The 14,816-nt window shown below is 51.6% G+C and overlaps 1 protein-coding gene across 1 annotated transcript; it reads right to left on the reverse strand.

The window, feature by feature from the left end:
• Nucleotides 1-1,571: 1,571 nt before the first annotated feature.
• LOC132229152 (beta-defensin 12-like) lies at nt 1,572-6,797 on the reverse strand. Its single transcript, XM_059685902.1, has 3 exons — nt 6,728-6,797; nt 6,192-6,233; nt 1,572-1,927 (listed from the first exon to the last, which is right to left on the reverse strand). The coding sequence occupies exons 1-3, from the start codon at nt 6,795-6,797 to the stop codon at nt 1,800-1,802; spliced, it is 240 nt and encodes a 79-aa protein (XP_059541885.1). The 3' UTR covers nt 1,572-1,799.
• Nucleotides 6,798-14,816: the final 8,019 nt, after the last annotated feature.

Genomic DNA, 14,816 nt, shown 5'->3' on the forward strand with positions numbered 1-14,816 from the left:
GCCCTGCCTAATACACTCTGTTGTTGAATTTTTCTTCTTGTCCTGCCAACCGCAGCCAGACCTCCTTGCCTGCATATACTTTCAGGTGTGAGTCCGGCATGAACAGTTCCCCAAGGACCCTCCTTGAAGCCCATCTCATAAGGACTGGTGTGAAACTGGTGGTTTTCTCACCCTTGAGGGGCAGAGCGACGTCACAATCACCTGCTCCTCACTCTCTGATGACTCAGCAGCACACCCAGCTAGAGTGGCTCCAGGCCTGGGACTTCATCCCTTTCCTTTCCCTCTGGATCTCCTGAACACTAAGCCAGCGATTGTATTCGTGCTAAGTGTCGCTTACGTTGTATTGCAACTTACTGTGCTCATCAGCACATTTTCCAAAGAAACCCTGTGCCCCGCCTTCTTTTGCTTTCTGTTACACCCTTAGGTCTGCGTAAGATTAAGTGCTTCTAATCACAATTTCTCTGCTATTCTTGCATTTGTGGTCCAGTACCTTAATTGGGCATATGGGAGTTAATGATGCCTGATGTTTTATCCACTACCTCTTGAGAATTCAGCCCAACCGGATCAATCCTGCTTTAGGCATCTTCATTCCCTTCCAGTTATTGACAGGGGGGTTGGGAATGAAACCCGGAACCAAGAAGGGGTAACAGGGATTAGCATAATCAGATCATTGACGCAATTTCAGCATTCAGGTACATTCCGTGCTGAATATTTTAAATTGATCTCTAACGTTGTCATTCACTGGCAAGAAGCGAAAAGGCCAAGTTGGGGCATAGACATTAACTGAGTTGGTGTGAGTTGTTTTATAGGAACCCTGTAAGCACTAGAATCAAGAAAGGACAATATGTTGGCCTACCAGGAGCTGGTGTGGGTACAATGCATTTATTGGATTCCATAGAAGTAGAACTCCATAGATGTTTTCCTGTTTTGTGAGAATTGGTGCATGTAGGCCGAAGCGCAGAACGTGACAGTGGTGTGAGCGTCCTCTCCTGTCTGGCTGCCACCTTGAGGAAAGGACCACCTCTCTGGGCCTCCATTTCTCCCAATATAACTGGAGATGGTAACATCCACCTCATGCAGAGATCTTGAGTCATAGGAGGAAGAGCTTCCTCAGGTATTAGAGACTCAACTAATAGAGTGGCTTAGGCCCACTCCCCACTTCTGGTGGTATTTGATTGAAATCCAGAGCCACTTGTCTTCAAGCTATTAGGTACCCACTTTTTTCACAACACTCTTTAAAAATAAGCAAAGATGTGGTACATTTACACCATGGGATCCTATGCAGCTGTGAAAAGGGACCTCTTGCCTTTGAGACACAGCATGTAAGGACCTGGAGAGCATTCTGCTGAGTGGAATAAGCCGGTCAGGGAAAGACAAGTAAAACGTGATCTCACTCATGTGTGGACTCTAAGGAACAAAATAACCTGATGAACAAAATAGATCCAGAGACACAGAAGCATGGAGCAGACTGACCAATCTCAAAGGGAAGGGGGGAGGTGGGGGGGAGATGAAAGTAACAAAGAACTTCTATTTGGAGATGCATAACCCGTGGACATAGACAATAGGTGGTGAAGGCCTGCAGCAGGATGGGGTGCAGGGTGGACGAGGGTCAATGGGGGAAATGCGGACTTTCAACAGCAAAGATAAATTTAAAACAAAAGCGAAGAAACAAAACAAGGGGGGGGATATGAAGGGCCCTGACCCTCACGCACTGCATGACTGTGGTAAGCCACATCACCTCCTTGACCTTCTCTGAGTAGCCAGGGCTGCCGCAGAGGCCAGGTGAGCGCTGGTCTGACTTACTGGATCCTCCGTCGGCAGCAGAAGAAGTTCAGCTTGCAACTTCCGACCACCTTCTCATCCTCAGTGCACATCTTCCTGCACTTGCCCCGCCCCAGCCTGCATGGCTCACAAGCAGCAAACTCACCTACAGGGAGAAAGAGCTGCTCACGTCCCTTTCCCGGACCCTGGAGGTGGGGAAGAGGTCCAAGGCCACAAAAGGGGAGGGTTTGTATTTGTGATGATAAACGGTGTTTGCAAGAACCAGTGGGGATTTTTCAAAGAGCTCTGCTTTTTTCAAAATGGAGTTGGAGAGAGTTCGTTTTTAAGCCACAGGGAGGTGCTATCCTGGTCCCCCGCACCCCCCCCCCCCCGCCATGTTTCTAACCTGCCTGGTCAAAAGGGAGCATCATCAACACATGCCTGTACAGGACGGTCCCTTGCACACCTGGCACTGCATGCAGGCTGTGACGATGATGGGAGGGACACCATGGGGTGTTAGAAGGTTCTTGGTGGAGGAGTTAAAGACTTAGGTTCAGTTCTAATTTGCATCTTGTAATGGCCTTGTGTCCTCAGGAAACTGCTGAACCTCAGCCTTCTCAGTTGTCACGTGGACGTGCTACAAACACCAGTCGACGTCTACATTGTTTTAGTGGTGAAATGGAACAAGTTATGTGAGAATATTTTTCCAGCACTACTCACTCAATTAGCTCTTTTTGTTGGTACTTTAAGCAGAAGGTTTTGGGGGGTTTTCTTACTAGTAATCTTCACCTGAGGATATTTTTTCCATTGATTCTTAGAGACAGTTGGAGGGAGGGACGGAGAGAGAGAGAGACATTAACTGGCTGCCCCCCCCCCCCCACCGTGTCCCAACCAGGGCTGGAGATTGAACCTGCAGCCCAGGTATATGCCCTTGACCAGGAATCAAACCCGAGACCCTTTGGTCCATGGCTGATGCCTAACCACTGAGCAAAACTGGTCAGGGCTAAGCAAAGGTTCCCTACATGACCGCGAGAGTGTCCAAGCTAACCTCGTGGCCCAGGCGCGCAGTGTCTTTGCCACAAAAGGAACATTCCTGTGCCCCTCTAGTTCTCAGGGGGCAGCACTGATGATGTGACCCCTTGTTTTCTTTCCTAATCACCACCCTCCTCCCAGTGACCTCAGAGCACAGTGAGCACCACAGGTTGGCGTCACCACTGCTCCTCCCCCTGCGCCTACACAGCTCAGTTCCCATCCTCAGGTTCCTCGGTCTCCATGCCCCTCGTGACCCTGCCTCATCAGCTGCTCCTCACTCTCTGATGACTCTCAGCAGCACAACCAGCTGGAGTGGCTCCAGGCCTGGGGCTCCGTCCCATTCCTTTCCCTCTGGATCTCCTGAACACGAAACCAGCGATTGTATTCGTGCTAAGTGTCGCTTACGTTGTATTGCAACTTACTGTGCTCATTGGCGACTACCTCATTTGCCCATTTGTGAGGTCCACAGTCCAATCCCCAGCCTTCGCTCTAGCGAAGCCCAGACCCTTCTCACCCCCTCTTCCCCTTGAGATGCACTCATCATACCCGGTGACAAGAACTCCGCTCGCCTCTAAAACAAAGTCCCTGTCACTTGGCTTTTAACCCACTCCGATTGGAAGTGAGGGGAGACAAACACTAAAGTTCTAGGTGGGGGGGGGTGGCCGTCTGCCATGAGCAGGTGCCACCGAAAGCCTCCTGAGAGCAGTAGGAAGAAAGGACCAGTGTCTTCCCTCCCTGCATGTCCCTGCTCTACAGCCACCTCGGCTCCGAGAGCCTCCGCTCAACAGCTGGGTCTGACTCCTCGATGCCTGGCTCACGTCTAGATCCTCAGTGTATCATCTTCTCCTCCTAAATCCCTTCCTCACTGGGGTCTCCTGCATTCGCCTCTGTCGTCTGTCGCTGCTTCTGGGCTCTCCCACTCTCTTCACCCAGCAGGCTGATGGCTGCTTTGGTGCCTCCACCCGTTCTACTTCCCGAGGCAGGAAAGAAGCAGCACCTTCAGCCTTGGAGTCAGACAAGACAGGAGACGAGGTGGCTTTCCTCGTCTGACCTGCTCTTTGGGATGCGGGATTCTCTCCAGGAGCTCAGTCACTGCAGAGCTGGAGGGCCCATTCTCCCGCCACCACCTGGGGACCCTCTCTGGGTGTTTGCATGCAGGGCTTATATCCAGTTGGTACCCAGAGGTGCCAGCACAACGATTCTGTATGACAGCATCTGCACTTCTCAGGCAGCAGACGGTCTGATCGCCCAACGCCCGTGCTGTGGTGCCACCCCTGCTGAAGAGTACTGGTGGGCACTGTTCTACCTGGTTGAGAATCACAGAATTAAAACTTGATGTCCTCCGGCAAAGCCTAACTTAGCACTTACTATTTGTGACCCCACCCCACCCTCCGGGCAGAGTTACATAACATCCCAGCTATGTCTCTGCTTCATTATATGTAAAACTAGTGGCCTGGTGCACGAAATTTGTGGAACACTGGCCTGTCCGCTATCTCTGATGCCTGGACACAGGAGGCGAAGGAGAGAGCAGTAAAAATAGAATTGCACAGTGAGCATCACCGGTTGGCATCACCACTGCAGTCCTCCCCCTGCGCCTACACAGCTCAGTTCCCATCCTGTAGGAAACAGTACTCCAGCCCAGCCTGCACCCTCTCCACAGGGATTGGACCTAAACCAGGGGTTGGACATCCCTCTTGCAATCTGGGACTGCTGGCTTCTAACCACTCACCTGCCTGCCTGCCTGATTGCCCCTAACCTCCCTCCCTGCCTGCCTGATCACCTCTAGCTGCCTCTGCCTGCTTGCCCGATCTCACCCCAACTGCTCTCCCCTGCCGGCTTGATTGCCCCTAACTGCCTCTGCCTCAGCCCCCACCACCATGGCTTTGTCCGGAAGGAAGTCGGACATCCGGATGGTGGCGAGTTGACCCGGTCTAATTAGCATATTACCCTTTTATTAGTATAGATAGATTATATGGGATAGGATTGCTTAAGTGGGGGAAGCCTTTTTCAGCAGGAGGAGATGCTCTTGGCAAACAAAAATACATAATCCCTATATCTGGACTGATAGCCAGCCATATGCACTATACTGCCCAACCAGTCATTAAAAAATTGAACCGCTTTCTTACACCTTACACCAAACAGCTGTTGCCCTAAAAACCCCTCAGCCCCCACCTTAGGGTCTGCCTTCGTAGTTCATCCAGATTAGGTTCTGATTGGTCGGCTTCTCTGCCAGTGAGTGTCTCTGGGCCTGACCAAAGAGGCGGGGCTGATCAACAGCTGCCACTGAGGCTGCAGATCAGACCCTGCCTCTCTCTCTGCAGGCCTCTCTCCGGGCCTAATCAGCAGGCCCCTTGGCAGTCAATGTCCCCAGCACTGACTTCTGGTGTTAGGTCAAGCCTTAGGTCCTTACGGAGCCTGGCTCTTTATATATATAGATGGTGGTTGTAATAGAACCTACCACCTAGGGGTGTCTCTATTTAATATGTTTTTATTGATTTTTAGAGAAAGAGGAAGGGAGAGGGAAAGAGAGATAGAAACACTGATGAGAGAGAAACATTGTCAATTAGCTGCTTCCTGCACCCCCCCCCTCCTTTTCTGGGGATCATCCCCCCTACTGAGCCTGCAGCCCAGGCATGTGCCCTGACTGGAAATCGAACCGGTGACCTCTTGGTAGCTGGACTGGAGCTCAACTCCTGAGTTATGCCAGCCAGACCTAGGGATGTTTTGAAAATGGAATGAGATAATCCACAGAAAGTAGTTAATAGACTGCCCAGTGCACAGCAGGTGCTCAATGACTAGTGTCAGCCTTAATTTCCTCACTCTGAAATTCTGTCTAAACATTTTCAAATTCTGTTTGCAATTACCCCAGAACATTCGTTTCTGTTCTGTGTATAATATGCTCTCTTCCTGTAAAGTAAACACACACACACACACACACACACACACACACACACACACACATCAGTGGGCTATCTGTTAAGAGCTCTCTGTCATGGAGTGTTTGCTGAATGATCCTTTCTCCCTCTCTGGCCAGTGACATGCATTTGGGACACACTTTACTGGATTCAGGAGAGAGCCTGGAAGCGATGGGTCAGCATGTTCCCAAAGCAATGCTAATGGGTTGGTGCCAGCTCAATCCTCTGACCTTGGTTTAGGGGTCACCATGAGTGTAGCCACCAGGTCCAAACCAACATTACAACCCAGTAACACAGATTTCTCGTGAAATAGAAAATCCAAATACAGTGCTGGGACCAAGAGAAAGAAAGAGAAGAGTGAGTGGGAGTTCGAGCAATTCTATTTTTACTGCTCTCTCCTTCGCCTCCTGTGTCCAGGCATCAGAGATAGCGGACAGGCCAGTGTTCCTCAAAGTGAAACTACACACAAAGGGCTTAACTCACCTCCAGGGAATGGCTGGGAATACTCGAGTCCTGCCCGGGACCCTAAATTCAAAGCAAAGCACATTTTGAAAATTAAAATCAATGCAGGGAACAGGGCTGTAGGAAACAGTACTCCAACCCCACAGATCTCCTGTCAGGGGCAGCAGGACACAGGGATGCAGATTTATTCTATTTCTGAAGCCTAGCCCTCCTGATAACCAGGAAGAAGTTAGAAGGAGGAGGAGGAGAAGAAGAAGAAGAAGAAGAAGAAGAAGAAGAAGAAGAAGAAGAAGAAGAAGGAGGAGGAGGAGGAGGAGGAGGAGGAGGAGGAGGAGGAGGAGGAGGAGGAGGAGGAGGAGGAGGAGGAGGAGGAGGAGGAGGAGGAGGAGGAGGAGGAAATAGCTGTTCCCTCTTAGACAATTCCACAGAAAGTTCAAGAAATTCCTGTGAGACGCACAGTGGGGAGCTGACCATTACTCCCAGTTTTAGGGTGGTGCATAGGAGAATCATCCCATTTTATGCTCTGCCCCTTCGAAATCCCAGCCATTCTCCTTTACCTGATGGACATTGAGCCAAAATGAAGAAAAAGACAAAGACAAAATACAGCATCTTCCTGCTCGGGGCCATTGCTGGCAGAAGATGTGTCTCCACAGCTTTGAGGGGACAGGAGGCCCACTTATAGTCGAGAACCATGCGCCCGGCTCTGGGGCAGTGAAGCGAATCAACAAAGAGAGCACGGGGACATGCTCCATTTCCCCGGTTCAAGAGCAGACGGGATGGGGGCAGCCCTCAGCCTCCATCAGGCACTGGGCTCCGTGGAAAGGGCAGCGGGCGGGCGTTGAAGCCCAGAGCCTCACACAGCCGGGCCCAGGGCGGGGAGTCATTCCTCCTCCACCAAACGGGAACCGGCTGCGTCACGGAGAGAGAACAGGGCTCTCCCACGGCCTCTCCAGGAGCTGGAGGCGCTGTGTGGTGATGTTCGGACCGGGGTGCTCACGGGAGGCCTGGCCCGAGCTCAGCAGGGTGGGCCAGCGCTGTCCTGGCTCCCAGGGGATTGTCTGTAAATGACCCAGGAGGAAGGGGGAGGCAGTCAGCACCCAGTCCCTGAGCCTGTAACAATGTCACCCAGCGGGTCCGAGTCATGGTTACCACGTCCTGGGAATTCATGAAGGAGGCGGGAGTCAGAAGTTGTCTTCATGTCACTGCAGCCAAGTCAGCCCACCCTGTTGTCTCTGCCCAAGCGACGCTCTGTCCTTCGTTTCTGGAACAGACGACAGGACCACCACCAATGCAGACTCTGATGACAGACAGAGTTTTTAAGGAGATGACCTTGAACAGGTCGCTTAATTTTTTTGAACTTCACATTCCTTATCCTTAAGATGAGGATGTAGTCGTGGTAGGTCCTCGCCGGACACTGGAGAGAATGACCTGAAACAAGGGAGGGAAAGTCTTACTGAGTGCCTGGCTGTGGTGATGGTACGACCCCCACTCTTCGCTCTGCCCAGCCGGGAGCCAGCCTCTCCGGAGCGCTTTTTCAGGGCCATCGTTCACGAGGGACTGTCCCGGCCAGAGACCGCGCCAGCGCTGACGGCTGTGTGCTTGTCCCCAGGCCTCGGGAGGTCACCTTCAGGAAGACACACTCATGTGTGGGGGGACAGGGCTAGAGGGGAGCCTACTGCCTTGCAGCGTTTGGGCATTTTACTAACCAGGCCAGGCCACACTGCCTGCAGGAGAGTTAGGGGGCTATTGTGAGCGCTCAGACACCTCCAATGCTTCTGCCCCCAACCCCCAATTCTAATGCGGAAACCTGACTCCCAAGCCGATGGTGTTAGGAGGTGCGGCCTTTGGGAGGCGATTGGGTGCTAATTCCTCAGGAATGGGAGGCGAGCAACGCCTTCCTACAGGGGACTCCAGAGAGACCCTGCCCCTTCCAGCGGGAAGACATGGAGAAGTGCCCTGGCAGAGGGTCCTCACTGAAGCCCACCGCTGGCTCCCTGGTCCTGCCCTCTGGCCCCCAGAACGGGAGACATGAATGTTCCGTGTTTACAAACCACACCCAGGATGTGGTATTTGGCCACAGCAGCCGAAGGACGGGCACTGTGCGTCCGGGTTGGGAAGAGAAGCTGGGGAGCTGACCCGAAGCGGCGGGTCCCCTGCGGGTGGGCCCTCCCTCGCTCCAGGGGGTCCCACAAGGACCCCACCTTGTCCCCGTCACCTTCTGACAAAGACCCGCCTCGGAAAGGCCCAAACAACGAGATCGTGAGGTAACCAATGAGGTGACTGAAACCATTTGTCACAGACACTATCTGGAAGTTTGTCTTTTCTTGTAGACTTAAATTTTTTTAAGTGATGTTTGGAAGAGAATAGAGAAAATTTGCATTTTCAATCATTCTTAACTGGTTTATTCATAATTTATAATGAATATGCACACAAAAAACCTAAAAATGTCATAGTGACCAAGGCTGAGGATAGATGGGACATTCCCTAATAGTCTTTTTAAGGAGGAATCTTCAGTTACTGAAAAATTTCAAAGACAGTACCGTATCCTCCCCCACCCACCCCTAATGCATCCACGTTAGTAATTACTAATGTTAATAACCATGGCACCTGTTCTTAAATAAGATTTAGAAGACTATTTATATACATATTTAACGATGAAAGTACTACACACACACACACACACACACACAAACACACACACACAAACACACATATGAAATGTCAGTCAAGAACCCCGTAAGCTCACAACTATCCAGGGAGTTGTTTAAGAATTTACTCTGATGCATGTGGCACTTAAAGTGTGCGGCATACAGGAAGAGTCAAAATTTTTAATTGATTTCAGAGAGGAAGGAAGAGGGAGAGAGAGAAACATCAATGGTGACAGAATTATTGATCAGCTGCCTCCTGCATGCCCCAAACTGAGAATCGAGCCCGCAACCCAAGCATGTGTCCTGACCAGGAATCAAACCATGACCTCCTGGTCATAGGCTCAACCACTGAGCCACCCAGCCAGGCAAGAAGAGTCACATCTACATTAATAAAAGAGAAATATGTAAATTGACCATCTCTTCACAACACCCACCAGCCAATCAGGAGTCAGTATGCAAATTAGCAGGACAAAAATGGCGGTGGCCATGGAGCCAGCCTGAGCAGGTAGGAGGCTTGGGTCAGCCCTGGTGATGGAGGAAATCAAGCTTCTGGCCCTACTGGGCCAGCCGCCGAAGGAGGGGCCTGTGGGCGGCCGCCAAGGAGCCAGCCCAAGTGCACAGGAGGCTTGGGTCCACTGGGCCGGCCGCCGAGGGAGGGACCTGCAAACGGCCCTCAGCCCCTCTTTCAGGCTGGCCTGGCCACCATCGAGGTGTGGGTCCCTGCTGGGGGGGCGTGGCCAGCCTGCAAACAGCCATCAACCCCTCACCCAGGCTGGCCACACCCCCCAGCGGGGACCCTTAACCCATGGGAGCATGGCTGGCCTGCAAACCACCACAAGCCCCTTGCCCAGGCTGCCCCACCCCCCTGATCCGGGACACCCTTCAGGGCTAACCAGCTGGCCCCCGCCCGTGCACCAGGCCTCTCTATCTATACTAATAAAAGGGTAATATGCTAATTAGACTGGGAGACCTTCCAGGAGACCTTCCGGACGTTCTTCTGGACAAAGCCATGGTGGCGGGGCTGAGGTAGAGGTGGTTAGGGGCCAAGAGGGGAGGGCAGTTGGGGGTGAGCAGGCCAGCAAGGGGGCAGTTGGGGGTGAGCAGGCCAGCAGGCAGAGTGCTTAGGGGCAATCAGGCAGGCAGGCAGGTGAGCGGTTAGGAGCCAGCAGTCCCGTAATGCAAGAGGGATGTCTGACTGCCAGCAGTTGGACATCCCTCGAGGGGTCCCAGATTGGAGAGGGTGCGGGCCAGGCTGAGGAACGCCCCCCCCCCACACATGAATTTTGTGCACCAGGCCACGCCACTAGTTTTAAAATAAATGGTGAACCCAGGGGTTGAGCACCAACCAATGAATCATGAGGCCACGACTCAATGCCTGGGTTTTGGACTCAATCCCCAGTGTGGGGCGTGCAGGAGGCAGCCGATCAATGATTTGCTTCATTGATGTTTCTATCTCTCTCCCTCTCCCTTCCTCTCTGAAATTAATAAAAAAAATGTATTTAAAAGATAAATGGTGATGGGTGTGCCCCATGAAACTATGTGCCGAGTGTGTGCGGCTCATAGATACTGGAGCGGGAACCCAGCCGCCCCTGGGCTTGGCACCAGCTCTGCCCGACACATTGGGACATCGCCCAGATCCTGTTGGTGTACAGGGGAGCAGACCGAGGCTGTCATGGAGCGTCGGCACCGTTAGAAATGCCAGCCGCCAGACCCTGCTGACACATGTCTGTGCTGGGTCCTCAGTGCACACCTGCTCTGCCCTCCCGACATCCCATGTTCTTCTTGGGAACTTTCCAGAGTAAAAACAACACCTGGGCCCTGGCCGGTGTGGCTCAGTGGCTAGAGCGTCAGCCTGCGGACTGAAGGGTCCCGGGTTCGATTCCGGTCAGGGGCATGTACCTTGGTTGCGGGCACATCCCCAGTAGGAGGTGTGCAGGAGGCAGCTGATCGATGTTTCTCTCTCATCGATGTTTCTGGCTCTCTAGTCCTCTCCCTTCCTCTCTGTAAATAATCAATAAAATATATTTAAAAAAAAAAAAAAACAAACATCCGGAGGAGCCGCAGGCTGACACCCACCGAGGTACGTGGGCTCGGTGCAGCCGAGCACAGAGACAGTTCTGCATGCCTCAGCGATCAAGATCGGGTTTGGTCTGGGAAAACGCATAAATGGGGGTATTTGCTTCATTTTTCATGGACGCCGAGCTGGTCTCTCCAGACCCCGGAAGTCATGAAGACGATCCTCTTTCTCCTCACTGTTTTCCTCCTTCTGGCCCCAGGTAACATGAGCCCCTTTGCAGGATGGGCATTGGAGGGGGTGGACCGGAGACAGGGCCTGCCTCGGGGAGAACGTGGCCAAGGTCAACTCCGGAAACAAGGGCGCCCTGGGCCCCATGGCCCTGCCGGGACCACTGGCTCCAGGAGGTGACAGTCCCCTTGTGCCTCTTCTACAAACGCTTCCCCTTTTCCATTACTATCTGGGACAGAGTGTCACAGGTTTTCAGAAACACAGATAAGCCAGGAAAGGTGCGCCTGGACCCCTAGTCTCATGCTCACTGGCCAAAAGAAAAATTTGCAAAAAGAAAGAAAAGCAAGGGTAACCATCTATGGGTCTTTTAAAACATAGTTGTGATAGAGAGGAAGACGGGTAAGAAAGGAAGAGCTGGAAATCAATAGGAATGGAGCTTAGAGACGCTATTCGTGCCAGTGGGTGAAAGAGTCAAACCAGCTGCCATCCCGAAACACAAGCTATGCAGCTGGAGAGTGCGACAACAACTCCACATGCTGACATGCATTTAGCTCTGCAATGCCGGTGCCTCCCGGGAACTCTGTCCTGCCCTAACTCAGGGACATTCCAAGCAACTCTTTTCATTGGGAAGGACCATTTGACATCTCTTTTGAGAGTGCAGACAGGGAGGTTCAGGGGGGCTGAGCAGGTGCTGAGCCCTGCAGGTGCACAGGGGTGAGCCAGGCTCCAAGCCCAGCTCTGTCCCCAGCAAAAGGACTTTTCCTAACCAACCAGAACTCTCACCACTTTTTCCTGCTCCTGGAACCTCCACTGGCTCTAGTCCAATCCTCCCCAAAAGTAAAGTCCCAGACTGGACTCACCCCGGTTCCAGAGACCAAAGGAGGAACTTTGCAGAATTCACAGTGAGCCCAGGTGCACCCCAGACGACAGTGAGCTCTGTGCAGGGCTCACACCCACCATGCACCCACTATGCCAGGAGATTTGCAGTCACCTAAGGAAGTAGATTCTGGGTCAAGGACATGAGGATGGGGCCTCCAGTGAGCCATTCATTCCACTGGCTTTGACGCACACATCAGACACGGACCAAGGTATCATTTTCAGATCACTCCTGAAGATTGTATGATAAAGTGATCTGAGTACATGAACCTTTGCCATGGATGTGTCTTGGGTGCTCACACCTGCACAGAGTTGCATGAGCCTCTAGATGGGCGTCTCTGAGAATTCACCAGGAGCCTGTGGTCACCCATGCTCTTCCTCCTCCCAGAGGCCTCTCTTCCTGGACCATCACTGGGGGTTGAACCCAATGCAAGGGCTGTTGTCAGAGTGAGGTCCAGCACCCTAGCCTGAGACGCCTTACAAGACAGGAGGACAGAGAGTACAGGCTCCTTCTGTGGGAGCCACAGTTCCCTGGTCCTTCAAATGCAGGGTGTTTATCCGTATGAGCTTCTATGCTGAGAGGCAGGACCAGAGCACGCAGGGCACCCATCCCTCTTGTTAGTGCATGTCCAGGCTGTATGTTGACATTCATTCCGACCTGTGTCCATCTGACTCTTTATTGCAAATATCCAAATTAGCCAACTCTACAATGTGGATTCTGATGTGCTGTCTGTCCTGAACTTGAAGCTGGATGCTCTTATGGGTGCTACTGATCCAGGCCTCAGGCGAGAACCAGGCCCCTGGGCAGACTAGCAAAGGGAAGGAGTGGGGAGCACCCCACCCCACGCCCCTTCCTGCTCTTGAACGCAGGGGTGGATGTGGAGGAGAAATCAGACGGACTCTTCCTAAGCAGTCTCTTCACCTCAGCACACTTCTTTCTTCTACATATTTATTCGGTTTTCACCCTAGTCTCGGCCATTCCCCAAACTCAGGCTAGGCTCTCCTCTCTCCTCTCCTAGCACTTTGAGTGTGTGGGGGAAGTTACTGACTGCATGTGTTTATAGGAACAAGCTGATAATGGCTGGCGTGGCTCAGCGGTTGAGCATCAGCCTATGAACCAAGAGGTCACAGTTCGAATCCCGGTCTGGGCACATGCCCGGGTTGCAGACTCAATCCCCAGTGCGGGGCGTGTAGGAGACAGCCAATCCATGATTCTCTCTCATCATTGATGTTTCTCTCTCCCTCCCGCTTCCTTCCTCTCTGAAATCAATAAAAAGTATTCTTTAAAAACTTCTAAAAAAAAAAAAAACCCAACCCAACAGATTTTGATGAGAACAGTAGTGTCTGTTTCCCAAGGCCGCCAAACACTGGGCGCCAACTCTGTCCTTCCTGTTCTGAGACCAGACAGAAACCATTTCCTCACCCTCTCGGGGCAGGAGAGGCACCAACTCGGACAGAATCTTCACCAACTCGTCCCTCCCTGGCTGTGCCTGGAAACCACATGTGGCTGAGACGAGAACTAATCCTGGTGGCCCTTCCCTTGTGTAGCCAGGAATGCATTTTTTGATGAGAAATGCCTCAAGCTTAAAGGGAGATGCGTGAAATCTTGTCAGAAAAATGAAGAGCTCGTTGCTCTCTGCCAGAGGGCTCTGAAATGCTGCCTCGCCCTCCAGCCATGTTCCGACAGTGACAAGCAGGATTCCATCAAGAAGAAGATTCCCAGGACCACCGAGGCGGACCTACCTACAACTTCTTTCACGTCTCTCCCACCTCTCTCACCTCTCCCACCTCTCCCATCTGCCCCACCTCTCCCATCTGTCCCACCTCTCCCATCTGTCTCACCTCTCCCATCTGTCTCACCTCTCCCACCTCGCCCATCTGTCTCACCTCTCCCACCTCGCCCATCTGCCCCACCTCTCCCATCTGTCTCACCTCTCCCACCGAGTTCCCCTTGAGACGCTGCAATAAAAACGAGTGGCTGGCTTTCAGTAACGTGTCACATGCTTTGACTGGATGGGCAACATGAGTAGCTACCTTGACTGTCCCCGGATTCTTTTTCTGGGGTTTTGTTGCTGTTGTTTTGTTTTGTTTTGGTAAGGGAACTGTCCCGAAGCCATCTGATATTTCTTTTAAAGGGGGACTTCTGGAGGCTATAAACAAACAGACCTCTAGCTTCCTCTCAGGCAGTCAGCCCCAAGCAACCTGCTGAGATAGACTATGATGATGATGAGAGAGAGAGAGATGGAGACATAGTCATAGAGGTAGACAAAGACATAGACATAAATACAGATATAGACAGATGAATAGTTAATGAAATAAATAGACATCAGCATGGATAGTTATATTAATAATAAATAGATAGATGGAGAACCTACTTACCAAAAGCTCTCATGTGTCACACACCCATTGAAATTAATTTCTTGACTCCATGACTTTAATTGGAGACACTGAATTACTGCCCATGCGTTTGTTCTGCATCCATAAGTCTGGATTCAAATTTGCTGATGGGCAAATAGCTAAAATAAAACACTTATTTTTTTTCTCCCTGCATTATTCTTCAAGAATTAGGAAACTATTATTTTTTCTTATTCTTATGTCAACACTAGTGGCCCAGTGCATGAACTCGTGCACACTGAAAGGAAATTAATTAGAATATTTGAGTATCGCTATTCGCCCTTTCTCTATAATAAAAGTGTCAACCAAATTCACCTTCAACAATGACAGATCAAAACACACCTGTGCGACTGGCGCCACTGAGAGCTTTATATATACAGATAATTATTTGTGTAAGATCAATAAGAATGTTATCCTTGTAACAAGACACAATTGGAAACACTGGTTATGTTACCATGGCCGTGACTGGAATGTCTTTGCACC

The sequence above is a fragment of the Myotis daubentonii genome, chromosome 3, assembly GCF_963259705.1.
Source record: "Myotis daubentonii chromosome 3, mMyoDau2.1, whole genome shotgun sequence".
Classification (NCBI taxonomy): Eukaryota; Metazoa; Chordata; class Mammalia; order Chiroptera; family Vespertilionidae; genus Myotis; species Myotis daubentonii.